The sequence below is a fragment of the Phaethon aethereus genome (genome assembly GCF_964289735.1).
Source record: "Phaethon aethereus genome assembly, chromosome: 1".
NCBI lineage: Eukaryota > Metazoa > Chordata > Aves > Phaethontiformes > Phaethontidae > Phaethon > Phaethon aethereus.
Genome location: NC_138575.1, coordinates 132,220,939 through 132,247,713, shown reverse-complemented (window position 1 = coordinate 132,247,713; position 26,775 = coordinate 132,220,939). Strand labels below are relative to the sequence as shown.

General features: G+C 44.7%; 1 protein-coding gene across 1 annotated transcript in view; it reads left to right on the top strand.

The window, feature by feature from the left end:
• Window positions 1-24,889, top strand: part of PTCHD1 (patched domain containing 1) — a 36,428-nt gene extending 11,539 nt beyond the window's left edge. The window contains exons 2-3 of the mRNA XM_082013020.1: window positions 2,214-2,874; window positions 22,968-24,889. Of these exons, the coding sequence (XP_081869146.1) occupies window positions 2,214-2,874; window positions 22,968-24,622 (2,316 nt within the window). The 3' untranslated portion in view covers window positions 24,623-24,889. The remainder of the gene's footprint in view (window positions 1-2,213; window positions 2,875-22,967) is intronic.
• The last annotated feature ends 1,886 nt before the right edge of the window (window positions 24,890-26,775 follow it).

Here is a 26,775-nt window from a genome sequence, read left to right as displayed (position 1 = left end):
AATCACAAAACAATCAGATTCATAGTATCATATAAATGGGTTTTTTTTCCTGCAAATAAGTCTGAAGTACCACACTAAAGTCCTTATGACTGTTTAACTTCAACTGACATGGGATTTTAGCCATGATTATTAAATATTTTGTCCAATGCCACCAGATGAGTATATAAGCTTTACTGTTCTCATGTACCATATCTTCTTTTTTTTTAATAAGCGTTTGTCTTCAGAAGGAACTAGTTCCATTAAATATCACCTGATCCCAGCCTCTTTTCTGGGTATAAAAGCCTCCTGCCCTCTTTGGATTGCAGTGGAAAACAGCATATGCAAGTAGGAAAAAAAAAAAAGGAATCATCTCCTGGTAGCCAGTTTTCATTGTCACTCAAAATCTGAAGGCAGAAAATAACTATTCCCCCCTTAAGGAAAAGACATTATAGTCATTCTTAATTTGGCTCCTCAGTTCCCTGGAAGAGCTGTGATCTCCCCGCTTTGCAGGTAAAGGAAGGCTTCTCCTTCTTTTTTATCAGCCCTGGTTGTGTCGCCACACCTTTGCAATGCTCCTACCACCATTTCCCTCGGTATAAAAGGGACCAAAAGATAAATCCATGCAGATCCTCAGAGCAGATCCGGTGATGTGCTCCCCCCGTGGCAGCAGACACCACCCGAGCGACCGGGCTGTGCATACTGGGGTCCATGGGGGGGTCGCTGGGACCGGGCAGCATGAGGGGTGCGTGCCCCTCTGCGTCATCCCTGCTGACACCTCCAGAGAATCCCATATCTCACTGAACCATGTGCAAAGCACGTACGCAGCGGTGTGCAGGGCCCCCCAGCATTTGGGATATCGGGTACCCCCTGTGCCAGCTGGAAAAGAGCAGAGGAAGCCCTTTCCCTGAACTTCATGGCTACCCACGACGAAGGACATCACAGCCGCAGGGGAAGTCTGCTCAGACTTCTGGTGGTGGGTAAGATCACCTTGACCTCGGCAGCGTCCTTACAGAAGGTCTTGGTACCTTCTGCACAACAAGAGTGGCACAGAAGGATTTAAATGGTGATGGTGGTGGGTACAAGGAAAATGCACCCACATGCAAAAAAACCAGCTTGCACTTTGCTAAGACTCCCAACAACGGCAAACTCTTTTCTATTTTTTTTTCTAAATTTTTACATTTTTAATTTTTTTTTTCAAACTAAATTTTACTTTTGAAAAATATTGTAACCTCAACCTATTGGGGCTATTCCCTTACTGTCTTTTAGATTTCTTGCTTATTCTGTGTTGACTAAAACAGATTCAGAAAAGGTTGCAAGAGTTTTCTATATTTTTTCAAGAAGAGGGGGTAATTTTTCTGCCCTTCTGATGCTCAAAAATAACTGAATGCAGTTTGGGTCACAGCTCAGGCACGGCAAATTTCAGAAGGATGCAAAACCACTTAAAAAGGAGGCTGCACTAAGAGCTGCTGGACCAAACAATAAGGGGTAACAACCTGCAGGCCCTAAAATTAGGACCTTCTCTGATTAACACAGCCTCCTGGAGAGAAGAAGAGAAAACCAGTGTCATTCTCTGCCATGACTTCCCGCTCTCAGACTTGCTGAGGATTTGATGGGGGGAAAAGAGGGAGGGGGAAAGAGGGCAAATTAATTAATACCAGCTATCTTATTCCTGCTATGCCGACAACGTCTATACTTAGGATGTGCAGATGTGGCCTGCCCTTTACTCGGAGCGAGTGCTAGTCCTCTTGCCGCAGCCAGCCGCCGCGTCCCGCGCAGGCAGCACCCCCGGTCACATTCCTCTTCTGCCTTTTGTGCCTGAAGGTTATCTGTCGAGGGAGTAGTTTGGCAATCCTGAGCACGACAGTTATCCCCGGACACGGTCGGGCTGTCGCTGCCCCTTTCACCTTAGCCCGGATCGCTCGGAAGTGGCAGTCCCGGGCCTTTTGAGTTTGCTGATTTGGAGGGGACGAATGGCAGATGCACGCGGCACAGATGCAAGTCACAACCTACCTGAGTTACCAGCAAAGGACATAGGGGAATAATACTGCTAATTTTAATGCATGTTTCCTTTCGTTGCCATGAGTGTGCTATTAATACCGCAGTCACCAGAACTTCTGTTGTTATTGCTTAGATCGAATAGGAAAGGGACGGAGGCGAGGAGCCGCTGTTGTTCTGGCTGCTACTGTGCGAGATGAACTGATGAATAACGTGTGTGATTTCTCTTTCCCTTGTAGTTGCACTCTGCTGTGACCAGGATCCAAGTTCAAAGACCTGGTTTCAATTACACGTTTGCCCATATATGTATCCTGAACAATGACAAGACATGCATAGTGGACGACATAGTGCATGTACTGGAGGAATTAAAGGCTGCTCGTTCTTCTAATCGAACTAATTTTGCAATCACTTATCCGATTACTCACTTAAAGGATGGCAGGGAAGTGTATAACGGGCATCAGCTTGGTGGGGTTACTGTGCACAGCAAAGACCGGGTGAAGTCTGCAGAAGCCATTCAGCTCACCTACTACTTGCAGGCAATCAACTCCTTGAATGACATGGTGGCAGAGAAGTGGGAATCCATTTTTTGTGACACTGTTGAACTTTTCCAGAAATCCAACAGGAAAGTGAAAATGTATCCTTTCACTTCTTCTTCGCTGAAGGAGGATTTCCAGAAGACGAGCAGGGTGTCAGAACGCTACCTGATCACAAGCTTGGTCCTTGTGGTCACCTTGGCCATTCTCTGCTGCTCCATGCAGGATTGTGTCCGCAGCAAACCCTGGCTTGGCCTGCTGGGATTGCTGACTGTGACCCTTGCCACCCTGACTGCAGCTGGGATCATCAATCTCACTGGTGGGAAATACAATTCCACCTTCCTGGGAATCCCCTTCGTCATGTTAGGTAACTATCTCCTCTCTCCTCTCTCTTTTGTGTGTTTGTGCCTCCCTGACGCATTTCCCAGCAAGCAGAGAAGCATCACTGCATGGCTCCCGGTCCCTCCCACCTGCAGCGCTGCCCCGTGCCGAATCCAGACGGCCCCTTTGCCTAAGCTGTTTGCACCGTGCCGGGACGTTAAAGTCACACTTCAGGCCCTGGTGCACGTAGCACCCCACCATAGGGCACGGTGCCCGTGTGGTGGCAAGGAGCGCGGATGTGCGAACACCATGCCTTGTGGAGAGGGGGAGCCCAGCTGCTTTTCTGTGGATGTTTGGTTCTGGTTTTGGTGGCCAGCGTCGGAGGGAGACCTTTGCTGGGGTCCCCGTGCCACAAAGACGGCGTCAGCTGTGCCGACAGATCAAAGGGGCTGCGCGTGCCAGGCGTTTCGAGGGCACCGGCTCCTTCGGGGAGCAGAGCGGCGCTGTCCCGGCTTGGCAGGCGCCTGTCCGCGGGGCAGGGGCTGTGGTTGGTTCTGGGTTGCGTTTCTCCTGAAGCCCCTGTGTTGGCTGAGTGAGCGTAGGGAGGGCTTCACAGCCCTGGGCTGGAGGGCTTTGCCTCCCCCGGTCAGGGACAGACCCGTCTGGTTAGTGCCAGCGCATCCTGCGGCATCGGCCACTCCCCGGCTCTGGTGCCAGCAGAGGCATCTTCATCGCCCCGGTCTTCGTACGGCCTTCACTCACTGTGGCATATGAGGTGGTTTTGGTTTGGTTTTGCTTTCCTCGAGGGTAGGAAGGAGAGGAGGAGAAGGGCGGTCAGCTTGCTCCCGGCCCAAAATCAGTGCCCTCTCCCCTTGGCACCAGGGCTCCTGTGGGATGCCGCACGTTGCACCCAAGCAGGCAGGAGGACTTCACGGGAGACAAAACGAGAGCTCTGGGGAGCTCACAGCCCCTTTGTTTGTGTTTGCTTCATAACCAGCGTGAAAAGCTTTGTGCGCTGTAGGTGCTTAGCATGTCCTCGTTTGCGGCGTCATTCATTTGTGGAGAAAAATAATACATGCAGTGATTTGATATCAGCTTCCTCCGCTGAAAATCAGTGCTCAGTAATACTTGAGGTTTCAAGAGTAAGAGCGTCTCCACTGACTTAGTCACATCGTGTAGCAATACAACATGTTTCAGCACAGCTACTTTTATATCCCGCACCAGGTGCCTATGCCATGCTCGTACCGGAGCTTTTTGTGGTGGTGTTGCGCTTTAATTAAAGACTGTGCTTCAGTGCATCACACTACCAGTTAACATACAGAGTATATTCGGCGACAGAGAGAATTCAGCTACATTATATCGGCTCTCATTTTCAGGTGACATCCATGAAAATTAAGCTGTATCATAATCTAGAGGAAACGCAGCATAAGAAAGTCAGAGTGCAAAGAAGGCTAGCTTTCTGACCTGAGTCTTTGGTTTCTTTTGTGGGTTTTTATGCCTGTGCATGTATTATAAAATTGATTCCTCAAACTAAGTAGTGTATCTTATCTTACATATAGTATTACATAGGAGGGGATCTCCAGATGTGTTGCAAGAGTAGTAGAAAAGCAGCCTAAAGTCCAGCCGTATGAAATGAAAGCACCTGGGGAAAGCAACTCAAAAATATGAAATACTATCTCTGTTGAGGGACCAAAGCATCTGCTCACTGGGACAACCTTTCAGATCTTTAATTCACTAAGACTGACTATGGTGAGACTTGAAAACCTTGAAGACTTACAGATAACTATGAAAAGTTTCACTCTCCTATTTTAGTTCTCCTTTAACTGCTGAGCTGTATAGCCAACTCCGCTTTTCTTTTCTTTTTTTTTTCCTGTTTTTTTTTTTTTTGTCTTGCTTAGTTGAAGTATTCCACTCTTAAAAGGAGTAAGTTTCAAATACGCAGCTCAGCTCTCACTGTGAACAAGTCAAGACAGAGCAGCCAAATTTGTGAATCTTGCCTTCCCCAGCTGCATAAAATCTCCCTAGGGACAGGAATATCAACAGGTGAACAGAAGGCACTAAAGACACTCTGGAGTTTTTAACAAGAACTGTTTTAAACCAGCAGATAGCTAGAAAGGCAGGGTTTCTTTTTTTTTTTTTCCCCTGCAGCACAACAGAAAGGTTCAGCATGCATTTCAAAATTTATTTAATTCCTATATGTTGTTTTGCTTATAAAGGATGCTTTAACTCAAGGTAACTGAAGGCTAGAGACACAAACCAACCCTCCATTATAGCCTGCTGAACTACTTCCACTTAATTTCAGTGACCATCAGATTAGATCATAGATTAACTGACCTTTAGAAAGCTAAAAGATTCCTGGCGAACAGTGTAGCCCCATAGCTATTACTCATAATCTCATGGCTAAAAGCAAAAATTAGATAGAAAAAATTATTACACTGGACACATTTTGGGCAAGGCCCCTTTACTCATATAAATTATTAATGAAGTTTCCCCGGTTTATAGCAGCTGAGGATTTTTAACTTTTTGTCAGCATTGCAGAGCCAGAGTCGGGGGACACTCTCCAGACATCATCTGCCCTCTGCCACAGGACAAGATTACGTCTTTCCTAACAGACGCTTCTCGCCCTGCACGTTGTCTCCTCCTTGGGCCGCTTCCCCCTGTGTTTCACCGCTATAGCGTTTGCATCACGTCTAACCTGAATTCCCCTCTTGCAACTCAACTGTCCTCCTTATTCATCCACTGCCTCTGGAAAACAATTTCTTTTCTTTCTCTTTGCATATTTGGGACCACTCTCAGCTGCCCAGTCCTCTTCCCTTTCATCCCAGGTTGCCTCAGACTATGCTTACCAGACTGCCAGCAATCTTCTTGCTTTTGGCCGCTACACATCTTCTGTGGAGTGTGGTGCCGAAATCCGGGTGCAGGATTTAGGCTGAGGCTTTCAGCAGCAAGTAGAGTAGGAGGATGATTTCGCACATCTTGCATATGGCACTCCTGTTCATACATCCCCATATGACATTTTTTTTCTCAGCAGAATGAAATGGTTGGCATTTGGTTGGTAGCACATGGTAATTCACACATCCTTCATATCACTTTCTGCCCTGTTTGCACAATCAGTTATTCCAACCAACATGTAGAAGTTTGCCCTTGTCCTTGCTGAATTGTAGCTTATTAGCCCATACCATTTCTTCTCTTCATTAAGTTCATCTTGAGACCATCACTGTCCTTCCAAGATGCATTAACTGAAGTTGGTCAGCAATGTTTTGCAATTACTGACTTTTTCATATTTTCCAGAATTACTTTCTGAATAGTTTAAGTAGTTTGTCCAGTCACAAGCCCATCCTAATAATTTAGGCAATACATCTGCAAAATAATCCATTCAACGTGCCCTGTAATACTCAATTTCATTCATCCTGTTTTCTGTGACATCCCTTCTGCATCAGCCATTTCCAAGAGCAAACAAGCTATAGTGAAGGCTACCAGCCTCTGTAGGTGTTGAATCCTTAGCTTTTGCATCAACAGGACAATTTTAAACTATTAAATTACCATGGCTTACCAAGTTGCACTCCTAAGCTCAGACTGTGTAAGTGTAGACAGGAACATCTTTTGCCTACCCCACCTGTTAAATACGACACACTGTTTTAAACACTTCGTGCTTTGGATTTAATCACTTTCATAGTAGTTTAGTCTAAGTTACCTTACTCTTTAATTGAGGTGGGTTATTGTAACTCGGCTCACAAAAGGTAACTCATTAAATCAGAATAACTCAGTCATTGATGACTGTACATAGCTGGAGTACGTCACCACCGTGACGATTTTTATGTTGTGGCAGGTTTCTTTTTAGCCCTCACTGGTTGCTGACTGAATGGCAAAAATTGAAGCCAGGAGAGATGTTGCCAGAGACCTCCTTCCCCAGCAGGTACCGAAATAGCAGATGTCCCCTTTGGTGACCGGAGGTCCCGCTGTGGGGACGAAGTAGGGTGGGAGGCCGTGCCCGGGGCCAGCTGAGCCCCCACAGAGGGGCTGCGCTGGGGGCGAGCTAGCCGAGGGCAGGCTGGCTGCAGCCGCGCACTCCTCGTGGGGTGTCTTGTCAAGTCAAACTGGGAACTTTTCTTCCTGACCTCTGGGTTTATACAGGTGCTTCTAACGTAAAACTGAAGCCTAAAACCTGTGAAGCTTGGCAGGCTCCCACCATTCATCTGGGCATGTTTTGAATTAGCATATGCCTCTGAGGTTTTTTAAAACGATCATCTGCATTTATCAGTGTGTAAACAAGTAGTTTTAAGGATAAGATTACTCACATGCCTCGTTCATGTGGAATACTTTGCTGGGTTAAAGCTATTCATTTTTGACCCTAAGAACCAAAAAACTTAACTCTTCAATTTGGCTGAATTTAAAATAGCTGATTTATAGTGTCAGCTGGAAAGCAGAATTAAAATTCTGATTTCCTATTGCCTGCTCCACTAAAAACTACAGATGTTTGGTCTGGCACAGATGCTAATGTATTCATCGTAAGTTTCCCTTACACATTAAATGCTGTTTAATAACTGCCAATCCTTTAAAAATACCAGTTTCCTCGAACAAAAATAACCGCACAGTTTACCAAACAAACCATTGGACAACAAGCTGGCTGAACAAGTTTTTGGCGTGGCTGGTTTTCCTATTCCTCTAGAAACTCCTGCGGTGCCGCCGGGGAGGGGCAGCTCTCTTCAGCCACCATGCTCGTGAAAAGCATCGGCCCTGTGAAAGGGCGCCGGAACGCCAGGCGCTGCCAGGCACGGGCAGGGACGCAGGGCCGGCTCCAGGGGCTTGTATTGAGCCCCCGGTGCTGGCAGGGGACAACCGGTCGGTGGTGGCGAGAGCGGCCTGAGCTCGCAGCACGCCGCAAACAGAGGCGGCGGCCGGGCCTCCTGTGAAACCGGGCAGGGCAGGGACGCACGCGAACACCGCTTCTTACCGCTCCCCTCCGGCCGCCATCGCGTCCCGCCCTCTCGGTACGGCCTCACTGGGAAGAGAGAAGGCGAAAATGGTCAACGGAGCAGGTCCGGGGGAGGGACAGCTGGGAAGGAGCAGGTGGACGTGTCGGGCAGGGCCCAGGCAGAGTCCTCCTGAGGTTCAGTCACGGGTCGGGGAAAGTCAAGGGGAGAAGAAGACTGCTCAGGGCTGGCAGGAGGGGCCACAGGAGCAGGAGGGGTGCAGAACGCTTTGGGAGGTACCCAGAGGTACCAGGGCTTGTAGGAGCACCTCATGGGTGCAGAGAAGTGCCGATCGCTTCTCAGAAACAGAAATTTGTTGGGCACGCGTACCTTCCACATGGCCTGCCTGGGGGAGAGCCAGGCTGGTGGAGTGAGCTGAGGTATCTGTACAGGGGCTTTATGGACGCAGAAAGTTGGAGCAGCAAAGGTGGGATCTGAGGTCAGAGGCAGTTGGGAAAGAAGGTTGAAAGGAAAACATTAGGAAATGTTTTGTGCTGGGTCCTGCGCTTGGGTCACAACAACCCCATGGAACACACAGAATCACACACAGAATCACTGAGGTTGGAAAGGACCTTCAAGATCATCAAGTCCAACCATTAATCCAGCGCCACCGTGTCCCCTAAACCATGTCCTGAAGCGCCACATCCACACGTTTTTTGAACACTTCCAGTGATGGTGACTCCACCACCTGCCTGGGCAGCCTGTTCCAATGCTTGACCACCCTCTCGGTGAAGAAATTTTTCCTAATATCCAATCTAAACCTCCCCTGGTGCAACTTGAGGCCATTTCCTCTCATCCTATCACTAGTTACTTGGGAGAAGAGACCAACACCCTCGTTGCCACAACCCCCTTTCAGGTAGTTGTAGAGAGCGATAAGGTCTCCCCTCAGCCTCCTCTTCTCCAGACTGAACAACCCCAGTTCCCTCAGCTGCTCCTCATCAGACTTGTGCTCCAGACCCCTTACCAGCTTCGTTGCCCTTCTCTGGACATGCTCCAGCACCTCAGCATCCTTCTTGTAGTGAGGGGCCCAAAGCTGAACACAGTATTCAAGGTGCAGCCTCACGCTACAGGCTTGGGTAGGAGTGGCTGGAGAGCTACCTGGTGGAAAAGGACCTGGGGGTGCTGGTTGACAGCCGGCTGAACATGTGCCAGCAGTGTGCCCAGCGTCCTGGCCTGTATCAGAACTAGTGTGGCCAGCAGGAGTAGGGAAGTGATTGTGCCCTGTACACTGGTGAGGCCACACCTCGAATCCTGTGTTCAGTTTTGGGCCCCTCAGTACAAGAAGGATGTTGAGGTGCTGGAGACATTAGGAAAAATGTCTTTACAGAGAGAGTGGTCAAACGTTGGACCAGGCTGCCCAGGGAGGTGGTGGAGTCACCATCACTGGAGGTGTTCAAAAAACATGTGGATATGGCACTTCAGGACATGGTTTAGTGGGCATGGTGGTGTTGGGTTGACGGTTGGACTTGATGATCTTAAAAGTCTTTTCCAACCTTAATGGTTCTATGATTCTGTGATTCTATGAAACAGAAGAAGAGGGGAGACCGATGTGTTTGATGATGGGAGTGAAAAGCACAGGAGGGCAAGCAAGAGGATTTCTGAAGGATAGGGACCATGAAGGCCACAGGTAGCTAAACCAAGGAGGGCAGCTAACAACCATTGCGACAACCCTGAGAGGACAAGGGTACTCGTGCCAGCACATGAGTCTCACTGGAGCTGCACATCAGTGCCAATAAGGAGCCCAGCCCCGCTCCTTCTTCAGTTTTCTGGAAGAACATGCTGGTAGGGAATTGCAACATATGCCAAATTTGTACACCTTAAAAGCATTCATTATCCTCCCTATCAAGCACCCAAGTGTTTGCTATATTCAATAAAACTGAAGTGTCAACATTGGTTACATGGAGAGAGTTACAAAGAGAAAAACCAGCCCCTGCACAGTTCTCCCTGATGACCTTCAGTCCACACGCAAAGGTAACACACACACACACACAAAAATGTTTGACTTTGTATAGTACTTTTCCACCAATCTTTCTGTCGCCAGTTAATAAAAATGTGAAGCTTACTGAGTCTCTATTTTACTCCCCGAGCTGAGCTTTCTCACTCGCCTGGTCCAGCTGCCCCTTTGCTGTCTCTTCAGGCCAGGCAGCAGCACATCCTCCCTCAGCTGGCTGCCTCAGCTTGCTGCGCCCCTGCCCCTTTCTCCCATCTCACCCATCTCGTTTGCAACCTCTGGCAGCCTCCACCAGCAGGTCTCGCCCGTCTCCCTGCTCCAGCATCTCCTTCCTGACGCCTGCATAGCTGTCAGCATCTTTTGGTCTCCTTAAGCTTCCTTCATCCTTTCTCCTGTTTTCCCAACTCCTGCCAGTGTATCCCCTCTGCCATTTTGGTTTTGGGTTGTTTTTTTTTAATTTCTCTTCTCTCCCATCCTCCCCTCTCCTTAGCCACAGCTGGGCCCATTGCTCCTACCCTTCTCCCTATATTCTTGAATAACTTCCTTGGCTCCCAAACAGGTCCCCAGATACCCCAGCTGCGATACCTTGCAGTCATATCTCAGCTGCTTCAGATTTCCCAATGATTTCCACCATTCATCCTTTGCTTTATTCATGCTGCCAAAGGACTCCTAGAGTGCCCTGGAAGTACACTTGGTTTTTTGTCACTCCATCTGCAGCTTTCCCAGTTCAACCCCATGCAGCACAGTTATACTCCTAAAACATTTTGTGGTTTGTTTCTTTCATTCCCCTTTTAAGAAATAAATAAAATTATCTTGTTTTATTTACCCTGAGCAGAATCCCAGGCATGTCATTTTCCTAGTCATTCCTTTTTCCCCTCCTTTTTCTCTCCTCAGTCTCTCAGTCTCTTCCTGAGCTCTCTAAGCAGCCATGCATCTTCTGCAGTCCCTCAGGCATCACCAGGCATTTCTGTTCCTCATGGGGAAGAGCAGAATTAGGCCCCCAGGCCACCCCTTCTCACTCACTCAAGCGAGTCCGCTTGCCAAAGTCAGCGAAGGCGATTAACCACCTCCTCCACCTGCTGGTCTCCTTCTCTCCAGTTCTCCTCCTGAAAGATGATGCCCCAAGCCCCTTGAGGAACGTGAACACCAAGAAGCCACTAATGCGTGGGAAGGAAATAGGCTTAAAATACGAATGGTGGCAGAGTATTTTAGACGCTTTTACTAACTCTTTCCTGTGCAGTGCAAAAGCAGCAAGTAGAGTGTGCAGCTGGCCATGTGTGGTGATGACACAACCAACATGTGTCCATGTTCCCCCCTCATCACCACAAACCCTAGTGGAATCCTTGCACGCATATGTGCTTCTTGGCTTCAGAAGAGTGTTGACTCAGTAAATATAATGACCTTTTGGAAAAGAGGAGCTGTATCTGTAGGCAGTCCAGAGGACAGTTTAATATTGAAACCAAGTACTGTATAGTCATTGAGTAAGATCAGGCATGGCCTCTTGACTGGTGGTGCTCCAATATGCACGTATTTCATGTGAAAAGTGTTACAGGTGATACAGTGCATTTAATGAGCATTCATTTATGAAAACAGCAGCAGAAAGATGTTATACTTGCACTGTCTGCATTCTCTTAACTGCAGAGAAGTCAGTGCGTGTGATGGTTTAATGGAAGGGCTCATCAAAAGAAGTCCCAAACAGTCAAAGGTACTGAGAGCTTGCCTCTGACATCCTGATTTTCTTCAGGTAGTGAATTCCCTCAGGAGAAGCTTCCATATACATGAAAATATATTGAAAATTCACAGGTTAGAGAAAAGAAAACTTTTTGCTATCTCTATATATACATGTAGGGAATATATATATATATGTGGTATACTTTGCATACTGGAATCAGATGGTCAATGGAGACCTGGGAAGGTCAGCAGGAACTGATGTGACTTTTCATTTTATGTCTTTCTGTGGGAGAGGTGGTGCCTGTTTTGTGCATCTAATAAATGACATCCCCCAAATAGGCAATAGCTGAGAGGCCTGTGTGGCAGGGAGGGCCCTGCCATTTTCAGGTCATGAGACCTCTGTGTTCTGGCAGAGGACACTGGCAGAGATTGATTAAGCTAAACTGGAATAAGTAAAGTCTGAGCTGAGTTCCAAACTTGCAATGATTTTTCTTTTTTGGGAGGGTCAGTAAAAATAATAGGTCTTCTGTGCTTTAACTGAAGTTTTGCAACTTTTTGAACATTGTGTTTCACATATGGTTGATTTATAAATCAGGAGTAAGAGTAATGACAAACGTCGCTTAAACAGGAGAGTTTAAGGGTACGCCTGAGGTGTTTTTGTTGCAGCTTTCTCACCAGAAAAGGGGAACTTGAAGTATGGTAAACTGATCTATATTCCACTCTGAAACACTCCTAGAAGCAATTGATATTTTGGCTTGTGGGCTTAGAAATTTAAAACAGATTTAAAACATGATTTTTCCCCAGATATACTCACACACTGTGTCTTACTCTGTCTTCAGGAAACGTCATGTACTATACGTCACTTGGCTGTTCTGTAACATGGTAAACATTAACCTTGTACAGATGCTTGCAAGTAGCTTTCATTTGCCTTTATGTATTTTTTTTTACACAGCATGCATAAAATCTGTAAGAAAGACACTTTGTGGGGAAAATCTGTTTGTAATTTTGTCTGCAGGTATGAATCTAAGCATGCCATATGCAAGACGAGCCCAGTAGTACTTAACATATAACTCTACATCTAACCACCTCTTTGGCTAGAGAGGCTTGAGGTATGTACGTCATGGGGGAGATCAGTCTTGCTGGCCACATCTGTCATTCCTTTACTATCCTGGCATCCCGTCCTGGTGCAGAGGGTGGTCCTGGCTCCTCCTGCGCACCCCGGGGTCCGTACCCCATGCCCGCAGCAGTGACGGGCAACTGCAGCCCTGCGCGCTCCTCCTCTTGTCATCCCCACGCCGCAAAACTAAGCCTTCTCCCCGTCTCTTCAAATAATGGCTTAGGCAGGGCACTGTGCTTCCTGGGAGATTTTCCGACGTTTCTGAGTTAAAGGCGGCGAAGAGGTGTTACTGGAAGGGCAGGGGAGTTTGCTCCAGAACTGCAGGCTGGCACGTACGGCGCAGGTTTGGCTCAAACGCTTTCGGTTCGGATCTGCACAAGGTCTGGGTAGTCAGGAGATGAGGGTGCCGTGCAGGCGTAAATATCCCGGCAGCTAAAATCAGATTTTGCTAACGCTCAGCTCTGTCCGTTGCGCTGAACAAGACACAGCTTTTAACTTTTGCCAGGTCTTTCATGAAAACAGAGGAAAGCAAGCCACACGTTTAAACAGAGAGGACAGTCTGTTATTTAGACACTAAAAGAAGCCTTTACCGATTCTTAAGTGGAATTAAATATTCACTTTCTATATAAAAGTAGATTTTGAACCATAAATTGCTTTGCTTATCTGTCTTTCTCAAAATAGAAGAGACACTCAAGTTTTCTCTCAAATGTATTACTGTTTTTAAAATGAGCTTATCTGATATTCTTGCTATCACTATAACGACAAAACCTGAAATATTACGTTGGTTCAATACTAAGAAAGGGTGATCCAAGCAAAAAAACCAGCATTTTCCCAAAGCCTAAATCAGTAAATTTTACTCTGCTGAAATCAATGGGACTATTCAAGATTAACCATGTACTTGCTGAATTACCTATATAATCATTAAAATAAGAGATTATTGATTTGAATTGAATTTGGTATGGTTTAAAAAGAAATTTTAAAATGCAATATTAAGTGAGATGGCTTTTTTATAATAAATAGCTTTAAAATACACATACTCCAAAAATAAAAATTGGCAAACCATGTTTCTGCGATTGCTGATTAGGGATTGTGGTGAAGACGAGGACTATGAATACTGAGGGATTGTTTAATTGTACCTATTTAAAATATTGCTCCTTCTCTTTGTTTCTTTTCCCCTATATGTAGAAAAATGACAGATATGTCTACATGTGTCTTGTGTATGTGTAGGTATTTCTTCAGAGCTAGAAATTTAGATGTAGAACAATTTTCATTTCAATAGTAATATGTAGATCATGGTCTTCAAATTAGCTTGTGAATTGTACCATTTTCTGAAACATTGGCTCATTGTTGCTCTTTTGCCACAGGAAAAGATAGTACAGGGGAGTTTATAACTGGGATCCATCATGTACCCCAAGCATCACTGACTGTGTCCCAACCATTTAGGGTGAGACCAAGAGTGTGAGGGTGATTGGGCTTTGTCAGTGCATTCTTTGTGCAAATGTGTACTTTTTAGTATGACTCAGAAAGGTCTCCAGCTGACCAAAGCAGACTGCTTCACAGAAGAACAGAGAGCTAACCCTGTGCTGCATTTCCAAAAGTTAAGTTTAGAAATGTAGAAAAGGTTGGATTTTATGGCAGACATTCATTGCCAGCAGACTGGGATCGAAATTACTCCGGTGCGGTAGATCCGTATGAGTCTTGTAAGGAACTTACCCCCTATTAAGCTGTGCATGGCAGCGCTACACCAGACCCAAATGAGGCATAAACCTTGTACTGGATTTCCAGTTACCAGTAAAATACCCTGTTTTCCTGCCTGTGCATTGATTGAGCAATTTGAGCACAGTCTTAACGGCCCAGAGAGCCTTTCTGCAGGATCTACGACTAAAAATAACGTCGTGGTCTCATAGCGTGAAGCGCTGAGCACCAGTTGAAGATTTCTTCTCTGCATGCTCCAACCAATACGGTGTGTCGTACGGGGACACTTTCTCTTCAGCGGTGCGCTTCTGTGGGCACAACCGCCCACAGCTGTGAAACACAGCAGATACTGAGAGCGTATTATTAAACATTTCATTTTCTCTTATTTTGTTGCCAAGTAGATGCAGTACAAAACACAACTCTCTCTCCGGAGTCTGAGGCAGATTTTTATCTGGTGTGAACGCGCCAAGATGCTCGTGGTTTTGATCCCGGTAGTAAGTTGAGAAATACGTGGGCATGCCTGGAGCTTTCTGACTGGGATGGCCGGTGCTGTTGTAAGCACAGTTGGAGAGATCAGCCTGACATTTGAGGGTAAATGCCTAATATTCAAATGTAAAGCAATCCCAGAGATTGATCCCCTGGTATCATGCCTAGATGCCTAACAGACTGACGTATCTAATTTCAGTATGTTTCTCTTTTGGGAAGATCCCAAGTCAGATGTTAACATCTGGAGGCATAGTACACCTTACTGATATACATGTAAAATTTAGTAGTCTTTAAAGCAATAATGGCAAACACTGAACCCAACAGCACTGATATTTTTGAGGTATGTTTTCATACCTGTAATCCAGTTAGAATACAGACACGTAGGATTTGTGTGACAGGAGGTAAAGAAGGCGTTGCGATACATACAGCCTACCAGCTTATACCAATACATCCCATCCTGTATCGTTCTTCATGTGTTCTTCTTAATCCAGCTGCCATGCCTGCACGTAGCCTTCATGCTTACTTGCCCTTTGAACCTGCGCTTGGAGGTGTGAAATGAAGTCAGGCTGTGCTTGGCTGGCTGAGACTTCACTCACTTTGCAAATGAGGACACATTTAGGACTACTCAACTGTCTACAGCCTTCGGTGCCCTTGCCACTGTTCTCCCAAGAGCAGTACTGCTGCCTGGAAACACAGCTGATGGGATGAGTACCTTATAGGATATTAGTATCCTATAGAATTTTACTCTACGCTGTGAACTGGGCCCCCCAAAATACTCAGGCAAGCGTAGGAAAAGCAAGTAGGATTTACAGTGCATTTTCTTTGCTCAGCAGAAATGTTTGGGACAGGCAAGTCTGCACATGGTGGGATGTCCAACGATAACGCACCCTCTTTGAGGTCTGACATTCACACAGCAAAACTGTAGCATTGCGGTGCTGTTTGTGGACCACAAAGGTAGACGTCGGCTAGAGTAAGCCACAGTTTGTTAGCTAACAAGCTAGCAGCGTGCTAACGACGATCTAACTGTTTGGCGCAACCCATGCCACTAAATTGTGATAAACTCCGTGAGAACTGTCATATAAGTTAGGCTTGGTGCTAATTCCGTCTGCATACCGAAGGATCTCGGTTAGCTGCAGTATTTTATTATTTTAGTGAGAAGAGAGTATAAAGCCAGATGTTTGCTTTAACTGGATGCAAATTCTCATGCTCTGCCTGCATATTCAGGAGCACTTTGAACCTGCTGTATGTTCCAAGTTAAAATTGTGCCTGCTGAGAGAGGCCGCATGAGGCAGGTTGTGTATTTAGTCAACAACTGGTTGATTGCAACTCCTGTCACAAAGAAGAGTCCGGATTAGCTGTTTCACTTGGCTTTTCAGAAGATGGGAGCTGATGAGCTCACTGATCTAGCTGGAAAAAATAAGTCAGCAGGGGGAAATTATCTCAGCCTCTTTGTTGACATTACTGTGGAAAGCGATCCCAGAGCAGTGTACGTTGTTATTTTTAATGCTGTCAGCTAGGAAAATTCATTGCACCTTCATTATATCATATGTTATATATGTTATTACAGGTATCATTTTGGAAAGGGCAATTCCTACGGTATGATTCTGATCTCCCCTGTACTAATATTGCACAAGTGCAGTTCTTGAGACCTTGCCTGCATTGGCAGCAAGCTGGGATATGAATTTATAGCATCCTAGCTATTTCATGTTAATTCATCCGGGGTTTGTCTCTGCGGATGATATTTCACTCCACTTTGAATGTGAACCAAGCTGGCCACAGATTTCCACAAAGAAAGCTGGTGCAACATAGCTAGTCCTCTGTAAATTCACACACTCTTTCACAGCACACTAAATTCTTTTCGCAGACAAGTGCTCCTATTCAGTGGGATGATTTCAGGCTTAAATCAACCTAAGTGAGACAGCATTAGTCCAGCTGAATGGATAGTGTTACAAGGATGCGGCCATTACAATACAAGCAAAAACCTTAAATCAAAATCCAGACTTAACCTCAGTAACTCCGTCAGAGCATGCTTCCCCTTCAGTTTTTTGCCTACCCAGTTTACAAGGCTCCCATATTTCCTGCCACGACTCATTCCCAATTTCAGCCAGTCTTTTGTGCCATCCGTGTCTGGAAAAGATTTCAGATTAAAAAGTAACCCTCAAAAAAAGAGGTTGCTGATGTTTCTAATCCCGAGCATTCCTTTAGTCCAATTTAGACTAGAAACAAGTGAATTAGTAGCAATGAGGGAGCAGCAGACTTTGGTAGGGGAGGGCAAGCAGAGCCCGAGAAGGGGAAACACCTCTTAACCCATCTTTGCTGCTAGAGGGGTCTGCCCCTTCAGAAGAAAGTTTGGTGCTTTATTAGTCTTAATTCTGGCAGTTAATGGGCAACACACATACTGGTGCAGCATTCAGCCTCACTGAGGTGGAGACCAATCATTCTTAGCATTTTGTGTGCCACTGCATTAAAATGGGATGCATAAAATTAATTACCCCTGAAACGTGACCTTCCACGCAGAAAGCTGGAACTTCACAACCTGTAAGCGAGACTTTATTCGGAGAGATTGTACTCAGGTGTCAAACACCCGACCCCCCTTCAAAACAGTAAGAACAAAAAGCTGGGAGCCGCAGTGTGCTGTTACTCTCTACTTTCATAGATGGGTAAAGCTGCAAGAAGAAGAACCAAACCCTTGTTCTCAGCCATTCCCCTTACTTTCTGTTACAAAAGAAGTCTATTTCAATACCCAAACCTCATCTTACCACGATAAGATCAAAACCTCCCATGATTTTACTGCAGAATTGAACATATGCCTTAATCTTTAAACAATAAAAGCAGGCAGCAGCCTTTGTTTTCGGGAAGCAATTAAGCCAAGCGAACAGAGAGTTGGTCTGTGACTCCGGTGACCGGGAGGTCACTTCACTGCCCTCCCACAGGCTCTGGGGCTGCTTTAAATCCCTTCACCCCTCTCTGCTTCAGTCCTGCCATTTGCCAGGCAGGAAGGGAGCCAACTTTAAGCCTAGGCTGCTGATGCCCCTTCGTAAAGGCCTCTGGCTTGAACAACCACTTGGCAGGGGAAAGGATGCGTTTCTTTTGGGGGATTTTAAAATGGTACTAAAAAAAAACAGTTTAAGTGCCTGCACATTAGTGTTTAAAATGAGGTAGATAATTCGATAATTTTAAGCCACAGAAAAATTTGCCTTAGTTTTCACAACTTCCTACAAGTGCTTTTTTTTTTTTTCATGCACGCTCTGCATTGATTCTGTGGAGTATGTGTAATTGAAAGACTTGATCCTGAAGGAGGCAAATGAAACTATAGCATTTTCAGGCTACTCATAAAAGTGCTGTATTTAAGCTAGGCATAATTTACTGTTTTTATTGCTGGTATTGTTATTACCTTCTAAAATTAAAGATAGCCCACCTCAGCCCATAAAACATTTAAGCTCCTCAGAAATAAAAGTGACTATCTATCTTATCTTCTTCATTTTGTTTGGCTACAAAAGCCAGAATTTCTGTCCTCAGTCATCCAAGACACGTGGTAGGAGTAGCTCCTACAATGCAAAGTAGTAGAAAAAGAGAGTAAGGAAAGAAATATTTTGGTCCCCATTTTCTCCAATACCTTTCTCCTATTCCCCTAAGATTTTCTTTTGCCCATTCAGAACCTCTTTTCCTTAAAAAAATCCGTCTTTCCGTGTACTCCTTCTTTTTAGCTCATGGTTGTACAGCCTGACTGTAGGGCATGACCAGTGAATCATAATAGCAAATGTCAACAGGAAAAGATCTCCAGTAGCCCATTAGCTGTTTGAGTTCCTATTTATTATTTACTGAATGGCTGTGAATAATGAACAAATTGCTTAAATTATTACAGATTTGTGGCTAAATCTCTAGTAAAAAAGGAAAATCAGTTAAAGCAATTACAGAGTTTATTTGCAAGGAAAAATTGGCCACCTTCTGGTTAATATTATATAAGGAAGATACAGCACCATCAAGAGAAAGAGAGGTTATCGGTGCAAATTAGTTAGAGATGCAAAAATGGAAACTCTGAAATGACAGAATAATGAAAGAAATTCTCACAAAATGCTTCCATGGAGCTATTGGCCCTAATCTCTGCGGGCTGGATTAATACAAGCATCAGCAAGTTAGACAACGTTGGAGATTGTCACCCCAAGTTGTGCTTGCAGTCAGTATTTAGAGGAGTAAATTAGGCTAGGTAAATCCCGTTTTAGCTAAATAAATAGGGCTAATCTTTGGACTGCCATGCCTAATTTGTGCACAAGTTTGAGCTTAATCTTTTTCTCAGAGGATACTGGACCAGGTCAATAGTGCCACTAGTGCAAAAAGTGTGCACGTTTGTTGTTTAGGCTTGTCTTCCTAAAGGTATATGAGAATTTTGTAACTATTATACAAATGGAATGAGGCATCACAAATTGTACAATTGAAGGAAAATAGCAATTCCTAGCATGCAGATTGTGTAGCAAACAACAAAAGGAACCTATCCTAAGATAGAAGAATATCTAAATGTTTTTCTGTTAGCTTTGCGGAGCACATGCGGTGATGCCTCTTCGTGCATTTACTTGAGCAGTTCTCTAAATCAGATTCCATTTTAGGGTAGTCTCAAAGATTATGTAAGAGCAAATTGTGTTTTTATGTTTCCTACTTAAAGAAAATATGTAGTATCAGGAGTCATGTTATCAGACATTATCCAAAATCTTATACCTGTTAAAAACTCATGCTCAGCATCATCTTTAATTAGCTCCAAATTCTTTTATTCATTGGAAAGTCAAAGGCTTTCCAAATTAATACAGCTATTTGAGTATTTTTAGGCAAGAGCCTATTAACACTGAAATGTTTTTTTACAAAAACATGCTATAGCTAAAGCTCACAGTAGAAGTAATTTGTAATATTCAATGACCTCATTTTATACTGTTTTGCTCACTCGAAGCTAATGCATATGATGCCATGTGAAATTCTCAGACGAGCCTGTCTGCAGGACTTATGGGAGCCATAAATGGATTAAACCTCTCACTCCCCGCTTTGGCAAGTGATCAGTTACATTTAAATAAAGGTCAGTCTGTCTTTACAAAGAACACACAGAAAGCAAGCTTAATAGCTTTCCCTACTGAGCCTAGAACATAACTATTTGAAGCATAATTAGCAACGGGGTGCCAGTCACTGATTGTGCTTTTTGCTTGATTTTACGTCTGGGGAGTTCCAGTATTCCCCATTAGCTTTAAAAGGGGCCACGGTGCTAGTTATCAAATTGACAGTCTTGACCTGGCCTCTGAAAGCAGCTGTAAAACACTGTTTGGGAAAATTAAGATGAATGCCAAATGCCATACCAAAACCAGGAGCATAATATTTCTACAAATTGGACAGTCGTGGTCCGTGCTGTGACTCCAAACAACAATGTAGGTAAGATATCTGATATACATGAGAGCACGGACTTTGTTACTCTAAATACCAGGTGACCGTGTTAAGGAGATACACCAACTGTCCTATTATCTCATGAGTTCTGTATTTTGAATTCTCTATAAAATACCCCATACTTATTTTCAGCATTATGAGAGCGATTAGCTCTGACATCTCGTAAAATGTAGATGGGATATTCCTTGCAGGAAGGGTGGAGTGACTCAAGCGCAGCTGCCCCTGCAGTAAAAGGTACAGACCACAAAAGGGTTATTTTGTTAAGTTAATTAAATGTTTCGCCTACATGAGGCATTTAAGAATAAACATTAGTAACTAAGCTCCCTCACTAAGTTTGCAGATGACACCAAGTTGGGTGGGAGTGTTGATCTGCTCAAGGGCAGGAAGGCTCTGCAGAGGGATCGGGACAGGCTGGATCAATGGGCAGAGGTCAACTGTATGAGGTTGAATAAGGTCAAGTGCCGGGTCCTGCACTTGGGTCACAACAACCCCATGCAACGCTACAGGCTTGGGGAGGAGTGGCTGGAGAGCAGCCCGGCGGAAAGGGACCTGGGGGTGCTGGTTGACAGCCGGCTGAACATGAGCCGGCAGTGTGCCCAGGTGGCCAAGAAGGCCAACAGCGTCCTGGCCTGTATCAGTGTGGCCAGCAGGAGTAGGGAAGTGATCGTGCCCCTGTACTCGGCACTGGTGAGGCCGCACCTTGAATCCTGTGTTCAGTTTTGGGCCCCTCACTACAAGAAGGATGTTGAGGTGCTGGAGCGTGTCCAGAGAAGGGCAACGAAGCTGGTGAGGGATCTGGAGCACAAGTCTTCTGAGGAGCGGCTGAGGGAACTGGGGTTGTTTAGTCTGGAGAAGAGGAGGCTGAGGGGAGACCTTATCGCTCTCTACAACTACCTGAAAGGGGGTTGTGGCGACAAGGGTGTTGGTCGCTTCTCCCAAGTAACTACCAATAGGACAAGAGGAAATGGCCTCAAGTTGCTCCAGGGGAGGTTTAGATTGGATATTAGGAAAAATTTCTTCACTGAGAGGGTGGTCAGGCATTGGAACAGGCTGCCCAGGGAGGTGGTGGAGTCACCATCTCTGGAAGTGTTCAAAAAACGTGTGGATGTGGCGCTTCAGGACATGGTTTAGGGGACATGGTGGCGCTGGATTAATGGTTGGACTTGATGATCTTGAAGGTCCTTTCCAACCTTAATGATTCTGTGATTCTGTGAAACATCATCAAATTCATAGAATCATAGAATGATTTGGCTTGGAAGGGACCTTAAAGATCTAGTTCCACCCCCCCTAATATATTTTCTGGTTTTCTGGTTCTTCAGAATACCTCATTTGTTTGGGGGTTTCTTGATTGATATTTATAGCCCTTGTGGCAAAAGTGATAATCATCTACAGGTGGAGAGAACAGAGCCGATACAGCAATTTTGGTACTCTGCAGCCAGCCTGAAATTCTAACAAAGATCTCTGAATTACCTTGACCTGCCAGACTAGCGCATCAGCTTTAAAAATCCAGTGATTGCACTTCAGTGTCATCAGCAACTAATTCAGCACCGATCATTTTATCTAATTTTATCAGGGAGTGGGTAAGAGCAAAACACTGTGGACTGGCTTTTGGGAATTTCCAGAGACAATGCAAGAGCAGACCAGAGAGGTAGGCAGGGGACAGTAAAAACAGGAAAATAATAAGGAGGAGGAGTAATCAAAAGGCAGCAAAGAGGGTGGGATTAGATGGAACGGATCTATTAAGTAAAGATGAACATGATACGAGTTATTATGAGAAAATATTAAAGCCTTACATTTTAGGTGTGATGCAAAGACTATATTTTTACATTCATCTCTGTGTAAAACACCAACCTACTTTTATCTCAGACACTCTCATCTGATAGCTGGTTGATTGCTGCGTTCCCCGCTCAGGTCCACTATGAAAAAGCACAGGTCTGTGTTCTCAAAATGCGCCTTGGTTATCAGTCACAAAAAAGAAACCGTAAGAGAAAGATGACCAACCAGGGATTAAAATAAAACCATGCACTTTTCCCAATTTACCTGCACTTGGGGGTTGAGCACAGGATTTTATGTCTGTAGGTCTTTACTTCCTTTCATGAATGCTATGTCCATTTTAATTAAATACATTACAAAATGTAGGAACTGCCAAGAAAAATAGAGCTATATTTGGTTTTACAAGCCCTTAGATGTATTAAAATAAGAAGACCAATGCCTTAAGCAGTTCCATATCAGTTCTACCGTTCTGCATCTCTAAAATTTGTTTGTGCTTTTTTTGTTTGTTCCATTTCTAGGATTTCTTTTTCCTGATGGAAAATTTGTATAGGAAGTGGAGAAATCAGTGACTGATTTACTTGAAAATGTTCAGCTTGTATAAAGGTTTCATTTTATTACAGGTGTTCTACAAAGCAGCCAACCAATGCTCTGCTTCCAGCATAGGCACTTCAAGGCCATATTTCTTTGTTTTCACCACAGGTCAGATCCCATCACCAGGAAAAACTAATTTCAAAGCATCTTCCATCACAGGCGCTTCAAAATAATGAAATGAAACAGCCAGCCAGAAAAAAATCCTTTTTCTTTAACCCGTCAACCCTGCACCAGCGATGCAGAACTCTCCTCGAGCTCTGGCAGTAAGGTTTGCTAGTCAGGTAGTGAATGCACTCCTGGCTCTTTGACCAACATAACAATTTCTCTCTTCTGCAGGACGTTTACTTCAAGCATTCATAACGGCAAGCTGTGTCTCCTTTGAGTCTTTTAACATATCCACGTTACATTTCTCCACATGTTGATTCGACTACTTTAAACACTCACTTTGTTCTCTGTTGTAGGTCATGGGTTATATGGGACTTTTGAAATGTTGTCCTCCTGGAGAAAAACTAGAGAAGACCAACACGTTAAAGAGAGGACTGCAGCCGTGTTTGCAGACTCCATGCTCTCATTTTCTCTCACCACTGCCATGTACCTGGTCACTTTTGGAATAGGTGCCAGTCCCTTCACTAACATTGAAGCAGCCAGGATTTTCTGCTGCAATTCCTGTATTGCAATCTTCTTCAACTACCTCTATGTACTCTCCTTTTATGGTTCCAGCCTGGTGTTTACTGGCTACATAGAAAACAACTACCAGCATAGTATCTTCTGCAGAAAGGTACCAAAGCCAGAGGTATTGCAAGAGAAGCCTGCATGGTATAGGTTTCTTCTGACGGCCAAATTCAGTGAGGACACAGCGGATTCAGAGGAAACGAACACTTATGAGAGTCATCTTTTGGTGTGGTTCCTTAAACGCTATTATTGTGACTGGATAACAAACACTTACGTCAAGCCTTTTGTAGTTCTCTTTTACCTTGTTTATATTTCCTTTGCCTTAATGGGCTACCTGCAGGTCAGTGAAGGGTCAGACCTGAGCAACATCGTAGCGACTGCGACACGGACCATTGAGTATACGACTGCCCAGCAGAAGTATTTCAGTAACTACAGCCCAGTGATTGGGTTCTACATCTACGAGTCAATCGAGTACTGGAACACCAGTGTCCAGGAGGACGTGCTGGAGTATACCAAGGGCTTTGTGAGGATATCTTGGTTCGAAAGCTACTTAAATTACCTTAGGAAACTCAACATATCTACTGGATTGCCCAAGAAAAACTTCACTGATATGTTGAGGAACTCCTTCCTAAAGGCCCCTCAGTTCGCCCATTTTTCAGAGGATATCATCTTTTCCAAGAAATACAACAACGAAGTCGATGTCGTGGCCTCCAGGATGTTCTTGGTGGCCAAGACAATGGAAACCAAGAGGGAAGAACTTTATGACCTCCTGGAGACCCTGAGGAAACTCTCTCTCACCTCCAAGGTGAAATTTATCGTTTTCAATCCATCGTTTGTGTACATGGATCGTTACGCCTCTTCAGTGGGAGCCCCCTTACAAAACTCCTGCATTAGTGCTTTATTTCTGCTCTTCTTCTCTGCATTCCTGGTGGCAGACTCTCTGATCAATGTCTGGCTCACTCTAACTGTTGCCTCGGTTGAGTTTGGAGTTATAGGTTTTATGACCTTGTGGAAAGTGGAACTAGATTGTATTTCTGTGTTGTGCTTAATTTACGGAATTAATTATACAATTGACAACTGTGCTCCACTGTTATCAACCTTTGTCCTGGGCAAAGAGTTCACAAGAACTAAATGGGTGAAAAATGCCCTGGAAGTGCATGGGGTAGCTATTTTGCAGAGCTACCTCTGCTATATTGTTGGTCTGATTCCTCTTGCAGCTGTGCCTTCAAATCTGACCCGTACACTGTTCAGGTGCTTGTTTTTAATAGCATTAGTCACCTTCTTTCACTGCTTTGCCATTTTACCTGTGATACTGACTTTCCTGCCACCGTCCAAGAAGAAGAGGAAAGAGAAGAAGAATCCTGAAAACCGTGAGGAAATAGAGTGTGTTGAAATGGTGGATATGGATAGCACCCGAGTGGTTGACCAAATTACAACAGTCTAACTTGTTTGTTCCTTTTTTACACTAGGTCTTACTGAGGGAAAAAAAAAAAAGAAACCAATACTGACTAAATATCTGGAGAGAGGAAGGAGTTTGGAGGTTTTCCCTCCCCCCTCTAATCTAAATCCAGGAATATTCAAAATTATGGGAGAAATTAAAAATAAATTTTAAAAAAGAGCTGGGGGATTGTACCTTGCTCAGCTCCTATAACAGGTATTATGAGAAAATTTGCACACACATGCAAAGAAGGGTTCAATTTTAGATGCATGAAGTAAGATCTAATGAGAGAAGTTGGGTTCCTAAGCAGCTGTCTGCATCGCCTGTACTGCAGATGCTGCAATTATTGTGGCTAAACCCAATCAGATTGAAAGGTCAACTGTCAAGGCTGAAGTAGCACTAAATGTTTGCTGGATGTAAAGGCTTTACAAACTTTCTGCACAGCAATAACTCAAGTCAGTGAGTCAGCTCTTATAGGTCGTAGCCGTCACATTTTTCTTTTCTCCCCTAATCTAAACATTTATGCAAGACTATAACAGATAACAAACTGTACTGGGAAAGAAGGCAGTACACAGCAACCAAACACTTTCCAAACACTTTTATGTTATAAATCACTTTTTTTTTCCTAATAATATAATTTTAAAATGTAAATCATCCCTTGTGACATTTTTAATCATGGTTTTATAGCTGTTTCTTTTTCTTATAAAAACAAAAAAGAACAAAAAAAGAACAAAAAAAGGACAAAAAATCCCAGTGACTCTGTCACTCTAGAAAATATATAATTCTATTTTATACATGTCTCGCTACTAGTGAAACACGTAATCTGCTTTACCAACTGTAATTTTGTTAGCACTCTACTAACACATGCAAGTGGATCTAGCAGCAGACAGAAGATGGTGTACTGAATATTTCAGCACCAAAACCCATGACACAAACCTCAAATACTAAAATGTCATCAAGAAAGTGAATGTTAGGGCTCTTCTAGTGAGAGCCTATTTCAGGCCATTCACTGGTAATGCACACTAAGAGGATTAGTGGGTAGTTTTACGTAATGTGTAACTTAATCCCTCAATCTTCCTAGAGTACCTGTAAAGCAATAGACCTTGCAACTATGGGCTCTTCCAAGAGACAGTAGACCAGGAGAGTTGTGTGGAACAAACTGAAGGTTGGGACTGCATTTAGCAGCAGCAAGTTTAACAACATCCCCAAAGAGCCCATATCTAAGGCGCCTATTGAAAACATCACATCTGAGGGAAGAAAAAGAAAAACCTTAAAAAGATTACATTACTGAGTCTCTTTGGAGCTGTGAGTTCTAAATCAATAATTCTGTCAGCATCTGTGATGTGGAGTAATGCAGATAAAGAAGCATCTTGTTCCTCCTCCACCCTCTCCACCCTTAAGAGCGACAGGCTCATTACTGTAAGGTTTTATCATGCGGTTGAACCCCAGTGGGGATACGTAAGCCAATTCTGTAGGTTTTGCTGAGAGTATTCGACTATGCATTGCCTGCGAAAACCCAGTTGCAGGAAGCTGGCTGGTGCGTCGGGTGGCCTCGTGAGCAGATGGACTATTGCTTTGTAGCGCAAGGCGAACGTATGGTGACCAGGCTCCTTTCTACAGCTTGTCCAGAAAGTAGGAAAGTACTTGAGGCGTTTTCAGCAGTTGGCACAGGGTCTGCCTCAATCGCAGTACCCGGAGGGCAAAGGGGCACCGCGGGCGCCGTGGGGCTTGCGCCTCGGGGGGCTGCCTGGGTTACCCGTGCGGTGATGAGCACATCTGTGGTCACAAACCCAGGGCATGCTTCATCGCAGGAAACTTCTCTTTAGCACCCAATCCCAGTAACCCTCGGAATGCCCTGTGCAAAACCCGCAAATGCTGCCTAGTGACTATTAATTTTCAAGCAAAGAGATACTTCTGAAGCTTCCTCCCTGGCAGAAAATAAGATAATCGGATATTTTGCCCTGAAGCAAAATGTTACATACTGACTAGCAAAACAAGTCGGCATTGCAGCTGGCAGCGTTTACTTTCCCCTGGACACGTCCCTTCTCTGAGCAGAAGGAAAGGAAGCTGCGTCCAGGGATGCACAGGCTCTTTGCTTGAACAAACAACATTTGCTGCGGTAGCGGCTGGAAAGCTGTAACAAAACTTCAGCCTTGGCA